Genomic DNA, 18,958 nt, shown 5'->3' on the forward strand with positions numbered 1-18,958 from the left:
AAAAGTGTTTGTGGCACTCTCCATGTAATCAATTAGTATCTTCTATCAAAAGAAATGATTATATTTAGTAATTCTCATCGGCCACTATCACTCGATTAGCCACAACTGACATCTACATCTACATTTATACTCCGCAAGCCACCCAACGGTGTGTGGCGGAGGGCACTTTACGTGCCACTGCCATTACCACCCTTTCCTGTTCCAGTCGGGTATGGTTCACGGGAAGAACGACTGTCTGAAAGCCTCCGTGCGCGCTCTAATCTCTCTAATTTTACATTCGTGATCTCCTCGGGAGGTATAAGTACGGGGAAGCAATATATTCGATACCTCATCCAGAAACGCACCCTCTCGAAACCTGGACAGCAAGCTACATCGCGATGCACAGCGCCTCTCTTGCAGAGTCTGCCACTTGAGTTTATTAAACATCTCCGTAACGCTATCACGGTTACCACTCTATCTCCTCCATCAACCCGATCTGGTACGGATCCCACACTGATGAGCAATACTCGAGTATAGGTCGAACGAGTGTTTTGTAAGCCACCTCCTTTGTTGGTGGACTACATTTTCTAAGCACTCTCCCAATGAATCTCAACCTGGTACCCGCCTTACCAACAATTAATTTTATATGATCATTCCACTTCAAATCGTTCCGTACGCATACTCCCAGATATTTTACAGAAGTAACTGCTACCAGTGTTTGTTCCGCTATCATATAATCATACAATAAAGGATCCTTCTTTCTATGTATTCGCAATACATTACATTTGTCTATGTTAAGGGACAGTTGCCACTCCCTGCACCAAGTGCCTATCCGCTGCAGATCTTCCTGCATTTCGCTACAATTTTCTAATGCTGCAACTTCTCTGTATACTACAGCATCATCCGCGAAAAGCCGCACGGAACTTCCGACACTATCTACTAGGTCATTTATATATATTGTGAAAAGCAATGGTCCCATAACACTCCCCTGTGGCACGCCAGAGGTTACTTTAACGTCTGTAGATGTCTCTCCATTGATAACAACAGGCTGTGTTCTGTTTGCTAAAAACTCTTCAATCCAGCCACACAGCTGGTCTGATATTCCGTAGGCTCTTACTTTGTTTATCAGGCGACAGTGCGGAACTGTATCGAACGCCTTCCGGAAGTCAAGAAAAATAGCATCTACCTGGGAGCGTGTATCTAGTATTGTCTGGGTCTCATGAACAAATAAAGCGAGTTGGGTCTCACACGATTGCTGTTTCCGGAATCCGTGTTGATTCCTACATAGTAGACTCTGGGTTTCCAAAATCGACATGATACTCGAGCAAAAAACATGTTCTAAAATTCTACAACAGATCGACGTCAGAGATATAGGTCTATAGTTTTGCGCATCTGCTCGATGACCCTTCTTGAAGACTGGGACTACCTGTGCTCTTTTCCAATCATTTGGAACACTCCGTTCCTCTAGAGACTTGCGGTACACGGCTGTTAGAAGGGGAGTAAGTTCTTTCGCGTCCTATGTGTAGTCCCCTGTTCGGACTACGACTGTGGTTGCCCGGGATACTGCCCGCATTGAGGCTGATCCCTCACCTGTGGTAGAGTGGGAGGTCGTCTCAAGGTGTGGCAGGGGGCGAAAGACATTCCGGAGGGCTGAACAGAAGGCCTCTCCAGTTTGTCTGACGAACAGGTTTCAGGCTCTGTCTCAGGCTGATACTGATCTTCGGCCTGACATGGCTGCTTGTCCTGTTCCAGAGGTTGCCCCTCAGTCTGCAAGATCCGGGTGGTCGCAGAGGGTGGGCTCTGACATTAACAAACTGCCAATATCAGCACGCAGCAGTAGAGCCACTGAAACCGTACGTGCCCTTCTTTCAGCGGTGGTGCAATTATTTTGCATTGATAGACTACACGCACTGCAAATGTCAGGAACTGTGTGGACTGTGGCACAGATGTGTTTCGTAACTGCATGCAGCTGCCAAGGGGGAAAATGAATATTTGAATTCTTTACTAACTTTTGCTACATACACTATGTGATCAAATGTATCCATACATCTGGCTGACAATGATTTACAAGTTCGTGGTGCTCTCCATCAGTAATGTTGGAATTCAATACGGTGTTGGCCCACCCTTAGCTTTGATGACAGCTTCCACTCTCGCAGGCATATTCTTAATGGAGTGCTGCATTGAGGAGAGGTATTGGTGTCAGTCGGTGAGGCCTGGCGCGAAGTCAGCATTGCAAAACATCCCAAAGGTGTTCTATAGGATTCAGGTCAGGAATCTGTGCAGCCCAGTCCACTAAAGTGATGTTATTGTCATACAACCACTCCACCAAAGGCCGTGCATTATGAACAGCTGCTCGATCGTGTTGAAAGATGCAGTTGCCATCCCCAAATTGCTAGTCAACAGTGGGAAGCAAGAAGGTTCTTAAAACATCAATGTAGGCCTGTGCTGTGATAGTGCCTTGCAAAACAACAAGGGGTGCAAGCCCCCTCCATGAAAAACATGACCACACCATAACACCACCACCTCCGAATTTTACTGTTGGTACTACACACGCTGGCAGATGATGATCATCGGGCATTTACCATACCCACACCCTGCCATCGGATTGGCACATTGTGTACCGTGATTCATCACTCCACGCAACATTTTTCCACTGCTCAATCGTCCAATGTTTACACTCCTTACACTGAGCAAGGCATCATTTGGCATTTACCGGCACGATGTGTTGCTTACGAGCAGCTGCTCGACTTTGAAATCCAAGTTTTCTCACCTCCCACCTAACTGTCACAGTACTTGCAGTGGATCCTGAGGCAGTTTGGAATTGCTATGTGATGGTCTGGATAGATGTCTGCCTATTACACATCACGATCCTGTTCAACTGTCAGTCAACAGACGATTTTGGCCTGTACACTTTTGTGCTGTACGTGTCCTTTCACTTTTGCACTTCACTATTACATCGGAAACAGTGGACCTTGGAATGTTTAGGAGTATGGAAATCTCGTGTACAGACGTATGACACAAGTGACACCCAATCACCTGATCATGTTCGAAGTCCGTGAGTTCCGTGGAGTGCCCCATTCCGCTCTCTCACGATGTCTAATGACTACTGAGCTTCCTGATATAGAGTACCTGGCAGTAGGGGGCAGCACAGTGCACCTAATATGAAAAACGTATGTTTTTGGGGGTGTCCGGACACTTTTAATCATGTAGTGTACTGCAGAAGATAATCCAAAGGATAAAATGAGTGGAAGGTATACAATACAAGCTGGCACAAGTACCTTTAAGTCAACACAATGAAATTTCTATGACCAGGAGCTCCTGTTAAGAGGCAAAGAAGAAATAGCCTAGTTCCCACCAACTCTCATCCACATCTACATTTATGGCCTTACTTTGCAAACTGCTGTAAAATGCAATGCAGAGCATAATTCCAAGTAGCCTACCGACGAACTGAAGTCTAACTCCTGCTTTAGCTACAACTGAGCCCGTGATCATGCCATTTCCATACAAATCGTTACAGCTAGGTATTTACACGAGTCTAGTGATCCCAACTGAGATCCACTGATACTGTAGTCATGGGTTCCTATTTTCCTGCATTTTTGAATTACAGTACTTTACATTTCCGAGCATTTGAAGCAAGTTGCCAAGCTCTGCAGCTTGTTTCAGACAGGAGCTCATTACAGATAATTACACCCTCTTCAAAAAGAGAGGTTATTATTAATGTTGTCTGTCAAGTTGCCTCTAATTCTGAAAACTGCCATCTGATGGGCAGCAATGTTGTTCAGGTATTACGCCCAGCAACGAGCTTTCACAGCAGAAAGAAGCAGTGCCAATTAATGACGGTGAATTCAAGATAAAAAAGTTTGAAAAATAATTCACTTTTTGGGCCACAGTGCACTTTACAGTGTCAGCTGCTCTTACGCTGCATACTGATATTCACAATTCATTGGCATTGTTCGTAGACAACTGGGCGCTAGTATAAGGTAGCCAATGAGAATCGCTGATAATTATAATGAGTTCTTTCAGCAGAAGATAGAAACTGATTACGCTTCTTTTCAATATGAAGAGCACCACAACTACTTTTACTGATCTCATTATTACACATTTTGCAGTTTCTGACTGATTTCATACTTCTTTGGTGTCTGGAAAAAACTGCAAAAAATTATATGTGCTGAGAGACAAGCCATTAGTGTCTCTTGAGGCCTAGGTTAGACTGACATTCTGGTTGTGAGTTGGTGAAGGCAATGAATATGAATAGAAGAAAATTAGATGTACTGATGTGTGGCATACACTGAGGCCTAAGTAAGATTCAAATGTGAAAATTTGCAAGTTAGTTGACAAAGCCAATGAATCCCAACAAGAAAGTACAATTGCCATGATAGATTCGTGTAGACACACAGTTGTCATTGCAATAATCTACTTGTATGCCTTATTTCCAACTCTGCTAAAAAAAATCAGTCAGTATGATTAAATCCTAATCTTTTAAAACAAATTACCCGCAAAGTTCATTTAAGAACTGTAGGGAGGTATGAATGAGACTCTCATTTCATATCTGAATTTGACTCATGATTCATTGTGCCAATTCCCCATGATTCTTTTTGTGAACTGTTACCAACAGCAGCACATAATGGAAAAGCTGTCAATGACGTAGGGACACTTTTATCCAATTTTTACCTAACCATACCTTAATCTATGACCACTTTGTTGTCCGTCCATCCATCTGTCTGTCTATGAAAAACCTATTTCCTCTGGAACTGGTAAACATATCAAGTTGAAATTTACATCACATACTAATGTCTATGGTTCCTTGGTGGTGTAAAAAATTGAAGCTTCTAAGTCAATGCAATCAAAAGGTACAACTGTTTATGCCACATATTCTGACACTCGCAAACTCACTCCACAAAACCTATATACACTCCTGGAAATGGAAAAAAGAACACATTGACACCGGTGTGTCAGACCCACCATACTTGCTCCGGACACTGCGAGAGGGCTGTACAAGCAATGATCACACGCACAGCACAGCGGACACACCAGGAACCGCGGTGTTGGCCGTCGAATGGCGCTAGCTGCACAGCATTTGTGCACCGCCGCCGTCAGTGTCAGCCAGTTTGCCGTGGCATACGGAGCTCCATCGCAGTCTTTAACACTGGTAGCATGCCGCGACAGCGTGGACGTGAACCGTATGTGCAGTTGACGGACTTTGAGCGAGGGTGTATAGTGGGCATGCGGGAGGCTGGGTGGACGTACCGCCGAATTGCTCAACACGTGGGGCGTCAGGTCTCCACAGTACATCGATGTTGTCGCCAGTGGTCGGCGGAAGGTGCACGTGCCCGTCGACCTGGGACCGGACCGCAGCGACGCACGGTTGCACGCCAAGACCGTAGGATCCTACGCAGTGCCGTAGGGGACCGCACCGCCACTTCCCAGCAAATTAGGGACACTGTTGCTCCTGGGGTATCGGCGAGGACCATTCGCAACCGTCTCCATGAAGCTGGGCTACGGTCCTGCACACCGTTAGGCCGTCTTCCGCTCACGCCCCAACATCGTGCAGCCCGCCTCCAGTGGTGTCGCGACAGGCGTGAATGGAGGGACGAATGGAGACGTGTCGTCTTCAGCGATGAGAGTCGCTTCTGCCTTGGTGCCAATGATGGTCGTATGCGTGTTTGGCGCCGTGCAGGTGAGCGCCACAATCAGGACTGCATACGACCGAGGCACACAGGGCCAACACCCGGCATCATGGTGTGGGGAGCGATCTCCTACACTGGCCGTACACCACTGGTGATCGTCGAGGGGACACTGAATAGTGCACGGTACATCCAAACCGTCATCGAACCCATCGTTCTACCATTCCTAGACCGGCAAGGGAACTTGCTGTTCCAACAGGACAATGCACGTCCGCATGTATCCCGTGCCACCCAACGTGCTCTAGAAGATGTAAGTCAACTACCCTGGCCAGCAAGATCTCCGGATCTGTCCCCCATTGAGCATGTTTGGGACTGGATGAAGCGTCGTCTCACGCGGTCTGCACGTCCAGCACGAACGCTGGTCCAACTGAGGCGCCAGGTGGACATGGCATGGCAAGCCGTTCCACAGGACTACATCCAGCATCTCTACGATCGTCTCCATGGGAGAATAGCAGCCTGCATTGCTGCGAAAGGTGGATATACACTGTACTAGTGCCGACATTGTGCATGCTCTGTTGCCTGTGTCTATGTGCCTGTGGTTCTGTCAGTGTGATCATGTGATGTATCTGACCCCAGGAATGTGTCAATAAAGTTTCCCCTTCCTGGGACAATGAATTCACGGTGTTCTTATTTCAATTTCCAGGAGTGTAGTATCACCTGATGATGCAGAACCATGGAGGGAGGGGAACAAGTCTGGTAACAGCTGACTATATATATTTTGTCATCTGTCATTGGACTTCAAACTTAAAATTAAATCATTCTAGGATGTCTCTGAATTCGTGGTTACAATACCTCGGCAGTATTAATAACAGGCAAAAAATTATCAAGATTCTCAATTCCTGGCATGGATGAACTATATACAAAATGAAGTTTGTACAGAATATTCAGAGTATGAGTTGTTCTTGCACCTGGCCAGTTTTTATGTACACCTCTACTCATGTAACATCCCTGAAAGCTCTCCACCAGGACGAGACCTACCGACCATAATAAGTTCATCAACACATAGGTTGTTTTGAACACCAGAGAGGGCTTTACCTACCAGGTACAATCCTACTGGAGGTGGTATGCTGTTGCCTTCCCCCTACCTCTTAATAACAAATATCGCTAGAGGTGAAAGAAATGGTGAGCAACAGAAAAAACATCAAATGACCAACTGAAGTTGGAATCTTAAACTTTACTACCTAGGCAGTGAACGCGGTCGACAAATGAATCTTCTACTTATTAGGCAAAAATGGAAATAGTGCAAAACAAATAAATACTTCATTAACTTAATGTGGCATGTAAATCAATGAATCCCCTATTTCTGTCAGCTTTGACACGTGATGTAGTGCGTCAGATAAGTTTCAAAGCTTTACCATAGTTAAAGCTTAAATTAAAACCTCTTGAATTTTGGAAATTTTACAACACAAAGAATTGAATATTTACCAGAAAGATTGGGTGAGGAAAGGTGGTCAAGCAAAACTGACACTTTCAGAACACACAAAAAATGGCCAGATATATATTCAAAATAAAAACTATAACTGAAAGCAACCATTTACTACAACAACACAAAAAGGAACAGGAAAGATCCATCTCATTCGGTTTTCTGTCAGTATCAGTGCAGATGATAATAACGATAGTATTCTGAAGTCTTTCATTATTGAAATCAAGTGGCATGTTATTACTGACAGTTCACAGCATTAGCTCTCACACCGCGATTAATATCTTAGGTGACTAGAAGACTATTCATTAAAAAAGTAGTACTACTTTCTCCTATTTGGCTGACAGTAAATAAATTACAACTTCAGCACTCTAAAATTGTAAATATTCTTCTTGTGTGACTGATAAGTGATTGCTGAACTTTTATTATGCCATCTGGCATTACTGGTTTCTCCACCTTATAATTAAAGCGAGTTTTATACCAGATGTGCTTCTCTTTTCTTTATGAAGTATCCTATGTTTTTATTCTGCAACCTGGATACATATATTTGTATATTTTTGGTTGTTTTAGATTAAATACAATATTTTTGTTTATGAAATTGGTGTGACTTTACTTGCAGTGTTTCTGCTTCTTGTTTATATATTCTCCAAACCACTGCTTCGTCCTTCTTTGTTGGCAGAAGTTAATGTCAAAAGATTTTGTTTCACATACCCACTAGACAGGTTTCCCCTCTGCACTTTTTATTATGCTGCATTTGTATTACTTACTCTTCACCTCACTTTTGGAGATCCAATTGAAGTTACGTGTGTTCTCATTCGAAACAGTGTTTATGTCTGTTCATTGGTTTTGTTTAGATTGTGAGCACTGTCACCTTTGAAATACCTTTTTTTAATGTATAATTTGTCTGTGTGTGTGCGGGGGGGGGGGGGGGGGATTGGGGATGGGAAGGGGGAGGAGGGATGGGGAGGGAGTTACTGTAAATTAATGAAAATGTCTTGTATGTTCAAAAAACACACACGGGGAAGGGTAATATCTGTGTGTGTGTGTGTGTGTGTGTGTGTGTGATACACACACACACACACACACACACACACACACACACACACACACACACGAAAAGTGAGGTGAAGAAAAATAATGTAAATGCAGACAATAAAAAGTGCAGAAAGGCAAAAACTGCCAAGTTAGTACATGAAATGCAGTCTTTCAACATAAACATCAACTAACAGAGGTAAGGCGCAGTAGTTTGGAGAATATGTAAACAAAAACGGCATAAATACAGTAAGTAAAGTACACACCAACTTAATAAACAAAAATGTTTTTAATCTAAAGCAATCAAACAGAAATGAAATGTGTCTGCTGTGAAACTCTCTTTAATTAAAGTGCAATAAACTTCAGCCAGAGAATAATAACTGATTTCAACAGCTGCTTTTTTTCGCAACCACCTAACATACGGAGTGTTCCTATGGGACAATTCCTCTGAAGCGAAAATAATTTTTAACTGGCACAAAAAGGCCATTACATGCATTGCTGGAGTAATAAACCACGTGTCATGTGGGGAATACTTTAAAGAGTTCAAAGTACTGTAGTTGCATCACTGTTTATTCTTAGCTGCTTAGTACACACCAAGGAAAACCATAAAAGCTGTGGAATGTGGGAGAATACACATAAGTATGACATATGCCAAAGGTGGATGATTGACATCCAAGTTACAAGCCTTAAAAAAAAACCAAAATAGTTACACATACATAAGGATACAGTTATTTAATATGTTACCAACTACAGCACACAATCTATCACTGACTGTCTTCAGAAGTATTACAAAGATGTGGTTTGAATAAGAACCTTCTATATGACAGAATTTAAAATATGTAATAACAATTATCTCACCTACTAAAATTGCTCCACTATCTGACCACTATATTACTTGAGGATTTCTTAAAATGCTTATTGTCATACTGTTGTGTTTTATTTTCTTAATGTATCTGTACTTAATGATTAACATGTGTCGATCGTACCTCCTTGTGAAAGTGTTTTTCTTGACATGTGTATTATGTCATACATACTGATCCTTCTTTATTCATTCAGCATGATGCATTCATATTTAACGATCATTTCATGTGTCAAGTATAAACCACTTATATTCCTTTTAACATATTCAAAATATATGACTTACTATGCAATGTGTGTAAAAGGACATCAACTCCATGGAAAATACTTAAAAATGAATCAATAAACTGGTGGATAACATGAGCTGGGAAATAATATTGCTCTGTCATTTTTCTTAGTGAATACAGACTGTAGGTCAGTGCTCATATTGAATGTTTGTTTTAGTAACTGCTGTACTCTTGTTGCTATTCCTATCAGAGCAATGTCATACTGAACTCAAAGTTCAGCAGTATATATGTACATTTTGCCGGTTATTAGTATCATTCTGATATTCCTGCCCCCACAGCACGGAAACAGATGCTGTGTGTACAAACTTAAGACGTCCAAGAAAAAGTTGATGAAAAGCACGATTCCAGTGCTACATTGTATGCTACGTAACTTTTACCAACATCTTGGCAACTAACGCCATAATCAGCGCATGTTACTTTTACACACAGAATGAAAACACGATTAAAACCTTCATGAGTCGCGGTGTAGGTTTGAAGTCCATCTTTACAATTGTTAGTTGGGTTCTGTCCCTTCATCGTCCGCTAAAAAAACTGCGATCGACAATGACTAAAACACTTCTTGTAAAGTATGGGTATATAAAGAAATATTTCTGCATGAGATAATGAAACTTAATCAAGTTATTTCAACGGAAACCACAATAACAGCAAAATGTCAACAAACGACAATTACAATAACAAACGTCATTTAGCTTTTTCATAGGATACACATTGCTTCTTCTACCTTGACGGCTGTGAATTTTCTTCCTTGCCTGTACTTTGGTCTAGTCATACACAATTCTTGTTGCTCATGATGCGGCAATTTTCCAACGCTCCACGACTTAGCCGCCATTGTTTCTATCAGCTGATTGACAAATTGATGCATACACTGATATTCGAAAGATAGGACAGTAGCAGCCTAGCCAACTTGAAAACATTATTAGTAATAACCATTTTCTTCCCTCTGGCAAGGCTTCGGTCAATTACCACACAGTTAAATTAGCAATAGAGTTGTTCCAGTTCTAAACTGCGGCCAATGTGAATTCCTCGAAAGACGAAATCGATTTTTGGCTTGTCAGACCGAGGAGTTTCCCATTCAAAATATCTGCCGACCTCACGCTTATGGCGTAACTAGGGTGTGATTGATGTTTGTGCACTGCTAGTCCTCTGCGTGAAACGAAAAAGAGGACTTCATGAAAAACTTGAGTACGCCGGTAGCGCGCATATATCTACTGTAACAAGTTTTAAGCTATCATCTAAAATGTTTATTGTAGGTCTGACCGGCGGCATTGCTACTGGCAAATCGACAGTGGCTCAAGTTTTCGTTGAACATGGTATTCCTGTGATAGATGCTGATGTCATGGCACGAAAAGGTGTTGATAATGTTCTTTTAGTATCGAAACTTAAATTTATGCATCACATATTTAGCATTTGAATAATTATGTATTTCCTTTGAATGGATCTTTTCTTCAGTGACAGTTCATTGTTACTGTGCCTTTTTTCTATTATGTAGTCGTGGAGCCGGGAAGAAAAGCGTGGCACAAGATTAAAGCAGTTTTTGGAAGTGAAGTCTTTCACCCAGATGGCACACTGAATCGTGAAGCTCTAGGTGAAGTAATTTTTGAGAATGTGGAAAAGAGGAGACAGTTGAATGAAATCACCCATCCAGAAATTCACAAGGAAATGTTTTGGGCTGCAGTTAAATGTTTATTTCAAGGTATTTACATTTGTTTGCTACATTTAGCTACTCACTTGTTGTGTTCAAATCTTTGGTTGAATTGGAGATACTGCCTACCTGTTGATTTGTTTTTCTTGCACACATACATATTTCAGCACATTATGTGCTATCTCCACAACTTTGATGTTAGTGTTCACAACTAAGAAGTATGGTGCAGTATCTAAGGCAGTGGTTCTGTAGTACTTAAGTTGAAGTGAGGTTCCAATCTTGGGCCACTGGATCTGATTTAGCGTTTTGGTTGTTTCTTTAAACCCTTTCAGGCAGGTTTGGTCATATTTTCTTCAAGGTCATGGCATATTTCCTTCCTCATTCATGCCCAGCTAGGAAAAGATGACTGTCAGTGAGGCATAAAACTCTTTCTTTCCTTTTTCAAGTATTCATTTTTTAACATCTTGTCCATGGCTCACATGTTAATAATTTTGTAGCTCGGCATAGTTAGCCCTACTGGATGTACATAAGAGATTCTCCAGGAACTTTAATAGTCTGGAGGAGTCAAAATCAGAAGGTATTAGTACTGTTTTGCTTTCAGATCTTATTAATTAAAAAATAAACTGTGATTTATGGTGTTCCTTTAGTTGCCCTGAAATGGGCAAGGACTTAAGTCAAATGTCAATGTTATTCTGTGTACCTGGTGGACTTGGGCATAACTTCTGCTGGTCACTTTCTGTTTATACTCTAATAGTAATCTATTCAGACATTGAGTGCTAAGAAGGCAGTAGCTACAGGTATATAAGAATTGAAATAACACATTTCTAGATGAACTGGACACCATAGTTCCACAAATTTATAGAATGTGTGACTACAGAGACAGATTTAGAATCACAGAACATATTCTGAGCTCAGAAATAGCTCCATATACATTTTGCCAAGATGCTGTCTCAGTGAAATTGGTCTTTAAGGATAGGTTTGTTGTTAAGTTCAGTATGTTGCACCCTGGCAAGTCAGATACTCCGGAGGAAATGTTGGTGATGGGAAACTCGGATAATTTTGAACTGATTTAGTGTGTTTCTGACATTTGTTATATATGTTTTACAACTGTATGACAGAGCTTGTTTTTTTTTCACTTATGCATTTTAGCCTTTTCAGAATATGACATTGTGGCTATTGTATGACAGTGGTACCCCAGAAATCTTGGTTGCAGTAACAAATTGAGCTGTAGCATAGCCTAAAGTCTGTTGGAAAATGGTGACTCAGTTGTGAAGTGGCTGTGAAATAAAGGATGTGGAAACACGTCAATTTGTAGTGTAGCTCAATGTCTGCAATTGCACTATATTTAATGCAGTTCTCATTATAAAAAGTAAAACTGCAAGGTAAACTTCGAAAACCTAAATTATGCAATGGAAAATTCTGAGTATTTTGGTGCGTGTTGTGTGTGAGTATTGCACATGAGCTAAGAAAATACGGGGGTCCACTGTGTAACTTTTGCCTGATGTTGGTGTTGCAGGTCACCAGTTCATTGTGCTGGACCTCCCACTGCTGTTTGAGGCTGGCACCATGATTGACTACCTGCACAAGATTATCGTCGTTACCTGGTGAGAGCTGTACTCGTACGCTGGCGCCCTTAAGCAAAGAAGCCACTAATACCTGCAGATGTGGTCCTTACCTAATGCCAGTGCTTAATTTGTACTTCCCCTTTTGCTGCCAGGAATAATGACTTGAATTTTTTTCAACAAATGATCCTGTCCCTTTATTTTGCACCCTCCTCCACTTCTGATGGATCTTTTTCTGCTTAGTCCTTTTTATTACACGAACATTAAATGCAAGGGGGCTGCAGTCAACTTTAATGTCATAGCTATCGGAAGCACTATGCTCGTTGACCTCGTATATACTTACTGACAAATACTGTCAAATTTGCAAGTTAACTGTACCTAAAGGAATTGCTATGTTACATCTTTCCAATTCCTTTGTAATGTGCTGTCTTCTACTCTAAACACATTTTGTAAGTAAATAACTTTCAAACTGGAGCAGTAGCTAAACTGTTGTAACTGCTAATACACTGCTTTACATTATTCGCAAAGTGGCTCAATGTAATCACATAACCAGTACTGTGTAGTTAACATGAGTCAAGAGGAACATTCAACAAGAGCTATCAGCTTTGACCACTGATGTGATGTTAATGACTGCAGTAGTGTCACATTTTTGTGCACACTTTGACAGTTTTGTTGATAGTTGGTGAATGTACGAGGGCGGTTCAGAAAGTAACCTCCGATTGGTCACAGTGCGGGTTGTGGGGGGAGTAGCGACGCCATCTGTGCGTTCACGCACTCAACAGGTCAGTCGGCATCAAACCGTGGTCGAGTGAACGTCGTACCTGCGCTAGTTTAGTTTTTGTGGCAGTTTGAAATGTGTGCTGCAATAGAAAACCCCGCCAAATGTGAAGTGCGTGCTGTCATAAGGTTTTTTACAGCCAAAGGATATTCTGCAGCAGCTATTCATCGTGAGCTTTGTGCCGTGTACGGACCGAGAGTTATGAGTGAAGGAGTTGTCCGTGAATGGGTACGTTTATTTAAAAGTGGACGAGAAAACGTTCGTGATGAAGAGAGGAGTGGTAGACCATCATTGGTGACTGACGAACTCGTTCAGACAGTTGATGCAAAAGTTCGTGAAAATCGACGTTTCTCAATGTCGGAGTTGTCTACTGGTTTTCCACAGATTTCTAAGACTCTCTTGTACGAGATAGTGACAGCAAGATTGGGTTACCGTAAATTCTGTGCACGATGGGTGCCCAAAATTCTTACCGACCACCACATAACTCAAAGAATGGCCTCTGCATTAGACTTTCTGTCACGTTATGAGGACGAAGGAGAACCATTGTTAAACAGAATCGTGACCGGTGACGAAACCTGGATTAAGTACGTGAACCCTGAGACAAAAGAACAATCGAAGATGTGGGCACATTCAAATTCGCCTACCAAACCAAGAAAAGCCTCGCAAGATTTTTCTGCCAGAAAACTGATGGCAACGGTGTTTTGGGATGCCAAAGGGGTGTTGTTGGTTGAATTCATGGAACGTGGTACGACCATTAATCAAGACGTGTACTGTGAAACAATAAAAAAGTTACGACGGGCTATACAGAACAAACGCCGTGGTATGCTGACTTCCGGTATCGTTTTTTTGCACGATAACGCCCGTCCTCACTCTGCTCGCAGAACAACGGCCCTTCTTGAGTCCTTCAAGTGGGACGTTATCAACCATCCACCTTACAGCCCAGACCTGGCGCCAAGTGATTATCACCTCTTCATGCATTTGAAGAAATGGCTCGGGTCACAGCGGTTTGATGACGACGAAGAACTCAAAGATGCGGTCACAGGCTGGCTCCAGGCACGAGCGGGTGATTTTTATGCAGAAGGAATTTCAGAGCTTGTGAAGAGATACGATAAGTGCCTCAATCGCTATGGAGACTATGTAGAAAAATAGTGCAAAGATGTAGTTGTAAGATGTATATATTAAAATATTTTTATTTAACTTGGTGTATTTTTTTAAATCAACCAGAGGTTACTTTCTGAACGGCCCTCGTAAAAGCAAAAAATGTGGTTGTAGTGATAGACTGATCTGTAGCTTAGCCCGAGGTCTAGGTTAGATTGATAGATAGGTTTGTTTATGACTTGGTGAAGCCAGCAAATGTGAAACTAAGAAACCTGCTTGTGGTGACAGACTTACCTTTAGTTTAACCCGTTATAGTCGCCATGTTGTTTACAGCATTTGTTGCATGTTTCCTATCTCATTGGTCAAAGCCGACAATTTTTATTGAATATTCCTCTTTATCTGTTAACTTCAGGTGATCAACAGATCCTGAGAAATTAAGGCATGACTAAAGAGGATAAATTGCGCTTATGGTGCTGGCAGCTCTTCCACTGTGTGCTTCTGTGGGCAGTTTATTTCTATTGGTCATAGCCAGTCAAGTGATAATATGCGGTAGGCAGTGAGTCGTTGAATGTATTGACTTGTTTTGGTGGGAGATATGAATTGATTACTTTTGTTTTTTATATGGTCAGCGTGAGATTGATGATTATTGATCGGACTGTTATGGACAATGACATTGATTACTGGCTTTTTTCTTTATTTCTTGCATTGCAAGTTTCTTAGTGTATGACAGGATTTCTTGGAATATTGTTTCATATTCCAGTGTTAAAATTTGGCTGTGAGTTACCAGAGTCAACAAATGTGACTGAAGGAAAACTTGCTGTGGTTATGGACCAGTCTGTAGCTTAGCCCAGTGGTCATTTTCAAAACTTTGCGAGGTAGTTTCAGGGGTGGACCGAAGCATCCGATCCAACCCATCGGCTTTGACCCGTGACGTAAGGCTGTCGCGGTGTGTGACATCATGACGGCGCAGAGTTTGCTTTGTGAGTGTGGCGTGTTTGTAGGTGTCGTTGTGTTGCTGTTTGTGGTGCCCTCTGGTGGTGTGTTTAGGGGTTTCATGTTGTGTGGTGTATTGGGTTCAGTTTGATGATACTGCTTGTTCTGGCTGGTTCTCATTTTGGCTGTGTGTGGAGAGGAATTGTTTTCAGTGAGTTAACGATTTAGTGTTTTTGTGTGAAAGTTATTGTAATGCTGTTTGCTGTAGGTCGTGTGTTACTTTGAGTAAATTAATTTGTTGCTGCTCTTGTTAGGTATAGATATGACAGATAAAATTAATAGTGTGTGCTTGCATGATATGATGGGGGTCAGTATATTGGAGTTGATAAAATTTCTGCAGCTGTTTGGGTTCTTGGCGGAGGTGGTGAAGTGCGCTGTTTGTGGGCATGACGTGACATTGGCAAAAATTCTGGCGTCTCGGACCAGGGACGGCTATATGTGGCGGTGCTATAGGGATAACCTATGATGCTCCATACGTCACGATTCCTGGTTCGAGAAGTCTAGGTTGGGCATGCGCGAGATTGTGTTGTTGATGTACTACTTTTGTTATAAATCCTCTCACAGTTTTCGCGCATGAGACTGGTGTGAGTGAGATGAGTGTGCTTGACTGGTTTTCAGTTTGTCATGAAGTATGTTCTGAGTTTATTAAGTTGGGTGGGCCTAGGGTTGGGTTGTGGTGGAGGTAGACGAGTCACAGTTTGAGAAAAAGTATGGGGGGGGGGGGGGGTGGTAAGTCTGTGGTTGGTCTCTGGGTGTGGGGGGGCTATTGTACCGGGGAGGGGGGGTTCGGAATGTGTTTTTAGGGTCTGTGGAGGGGCGGTCTAAGAGGAAATTAGTGGGGTTAATTGAGGAGTTTATAGAACCAGGTTCTACTGTAGTTTCTGATGCTTTTCCTTCTTATATGGGGTTGGGCGAGACGGGGTACAATCATTTAGTAGTGAACCATAGTTTAGAATTTAAAAATTATGAGAAGTGGTCTTGTACGAATACCATAGAAGGGATGTGGGGGGCTGTTAAGACAGTTCTTGGGAGGGGCAAGAGGCGCTCTAACCTTTAAGTCTCATTTAGACGAGTACTGTTGGCGGAAGAGCATCCATGAGGGCTACTTTTTTCTTTTTAAGTGATATCAGTAAGATGTACAGGCCGAAGGTGGTTAGTTAGGGTGCTTTGTGTGGGTGGGTGGCTGCGACTCGCGGGTGGAGGGAGGTTATGTTATGGGGGGGGGGGGGAAGGGAGGTGTGTTGGTTTGTGATTTAGTTGTGGAGGATCTATTTGTTGCAGTTTCTGTTGAGTTGTAGTGTGTGATTGAGATTTATTTATTTTGTGTTTCTTTTTTGTTTATGGGTATTTTATTTTGGGGGGAGGTTGGGGTAGGGGTGGGGTGTGGGTGGCTTGGGTCTTTCTTTTGGTTGTGTATTTTTTCATTGGTGTGTGTGTGGATTTGGGAGTGGGAGGGTGGGTGTTTGTGGCTGGGTGTGTGCCTGTGTGTGCTTGTGGTGGCTGACCTAGGTTGCGGTGCTGGAACTTTGTTGGAGGTAAGCTTTTATTTTTCTTGTTTTTAGTGTATTCGTTGTCTGTTGTTGTGGCTGGTGGGGTGGTTCTGAGTTGTGTGGTTTGTTGTATTGGTGATTTGGTATCGTGTGTTGGTTTGTAGGTATGTAGTTGAAGGGAAGTTTTAGATTCGAATTTGTGGCCGTATATGTGGGTTTTTTTGGTATTGGGAGTCGCTGTTGACCTTTGTGGCTGGAGGGAACTGTTTGATCCCAATGGGTGGTTGTGTGTGTCCCGGTATCGGGAGTTACTGTTGGGCTATATAGGTCAAGGGAAGTGTCTGATTCCAGAGGATATTGTGTTTAGTAGAATTTGGGGAGTTTTGTGTGGTTTTTTTTTTTTTTTTTTTTTTTTTTTTTTTTTTTTTTTTTGTGGTGTGCATTTAAATTTGTTTATATTTATAGAGGGAAACATTCCACATGGGAAAAATTGCTTGTGAGATGTCTGCTTGTGTCTGTATATGTGTGGATGGATATGTGTATGTGTGTGCGAGTGTATACCTGTCATTTTTTCCTCCTAAGGTAAGTCTTTCCGCTCCCGGGATTGGAATGACTCCTTACCCTCTCCCCTAAAACTCACATCCTTTCGTCTTTCCCTCTCCTTCCCTCTTTCCTGATGAGGCAACAGTTTGTTGCGAAAGCTTGAATTTTGTGTGTGTGTTTGTGTTTGTTTGTGTGTCTATCGACCTGCCAGCGCTTTCGTTCGGTAAGATATATTTATTTATATTTACTTTGTCCCCATCCCAAAACCCCCAATTTCCCACGCTTGTCCCATTAGTTTCATTTGGTTTTTTGGGGTGTGTGTGTGTGTGTGTGTGTGTGTGTGTGTGTGTGTGTGTGTGTGTGTGTGTGTGTTGGGTGGGGGGGGGGTGTTTCAATGTATTTTCGTGTTTGTTGTCATGTTTACATAATGACGTCATAGGCACCATAATGGAGTCATAGTGTATGGTCATTTCCAACATATTTGGGACGTCATGGGTCAAAACAGATGGGTGGGATCGAATGCTTCTGTATTTACAGTTTCAGAATGTCCCTATTTTTGAGAAGGTGGCTAGGCAGGTACCAAAAATACAGTTTAAATTTTATGGAATGTTCTGTTTTATATGACAGTATTCCATTGTAATGCCATGTACCTTCATATATGGCTAAAGTCTAGATCAGGGCAAGCGGCAGTGCTTATCTACTGCTCATACCTCGGGAACGCGTAAATTTGTGTAACCGGTGAGATGATTCTTTGACATAACCAATGAGAGGTGAGAATAGAGGCAATGTATTTCTACTACCGAAAATGAAGCCAATATCTTGTTTGCGTTTTTCATTGTATTTGTGAGTCTCAAGAGAAATATTTTGTGACTATGACAATGTTTGTTATAAAGTGGACTGATTTAAGTGGTTTAAGTTCTGCACGGCAACATCAGCCATTGGTGTATGTCTCGTGGATTAATTGCAGAGACATGAAAATATATCAAATGTGGTGGTAGTCACTCTTAAAGAGTCAAAAGTTGGTGCGGATGGAGTCATCTGGAAGTGCAGCCAAAGCCGCAACTTTGAGTAAAGGATCAGTGTTGTTTAATTAAATCATGGATGAAGTTAGGTGGATCAATGTCTATTAGTAATAGTCACACATTTGATATATTAAGAAACATTGATCCACCTACCTTCTCCTATAATTTCATTAAAAAACTTTGGTCTACCCACCCGCTCCCATGATTTAATTAAAAAACATTCATCCACGTAACCCAGTATGCTTATGCAGATCGATTGTATAACACCACATAGCAGAGAAATATTTTGCTGCTTTTACGAATATATCGTGGACTGTGATGCTGTCCTTGGTGTAGAGCACTAGCACAGTCCAAATATTTATAATTTATAAATCCTCATTTATATTTATAAACCTCAGATTTATAATCCTCATTTACAGAAGTGTGTTACCATTTCTTCCGAAAGTATTTCTTCAAAACATGTCTGGCTGCGTACTGCTCTCTCTCGTTGGCTGCGTAGCATGAACAGTTGACACACCTTCATTTTTTCCCCATTATGCTTCACTTAAAGTGCTGACAACATTCCTGTAT

The 18,958-nt window shown here is 41.9% G+C and overlaps 2 protein-coding genes across 4 annotated transcripts in view; one reads left to right on the plus strand and one right to left on the minus strand.

Annotated features, from left to right (window-relative positions):
* LOC126213221 (RNA-binding protein 48) overlaps positions 1–10,239 on the minus strand; it is a 100,057-nt gene extending 89,818 nt beyond the window's left edge. Inside the window, exon 1 of one of the 3 annotated variants that reach the window (XM_049940863.1) lies at positions 9,982–10,239. In XM_049940863.1, coding sequence (XP_049796820.1) covers positions 9,982–10,122 — 141 coding nt within the window. In that variant the 5' untranslated portion in view covers positions 10,123–10,239. Of the gene's footprint in view, positions 1–9,709; positions 9,894–9,981 lie in introns of those variants that run through there. The other 2 variants (XM_049940864.1, XM_049940865.1) reach the window with 2 other exon arrangements.
* The window catches only part of LOC126213222 (dephospho-CoA kinase), a 46,650-nt gene continuing 37,820 nt past the window's right edge, over positions 10,129–18,958 (plus strand). The window contains exons 1-3 of the mRNA XM_049940866.1: positions 10,129–10,609; positions 10,750–10,953; positions 12,419–12,506. Coding sequence (XP_049796823.1) covers positions 10,498–10,609; positions 10,750–10,953; positions 12,419–12,506 — 404 coding nt within the window. The 5' untranslated portion in view covers positions 10,129–10,497. The remainder of the gene's footprint in view (positions 10,610–10,749; positions 10,954–12,418; positions 12,507–18,958) is intronic.

Source organism: Schistocerca nitens, chromosome 11 (assembly GCF_023898315.1).
Source record: "Schistocerca nitens isolate TAMUIC-IGC-003100 chromosome 11, iqSchNite1.1, whole genome shotgun sequence".
Taxonomy (NCBI): Eukaryota; Metazoa; Arthropoda; class Insecta; order Orthoptera; family Acrididae; genus Schistocerca; species Schistocerca nitens.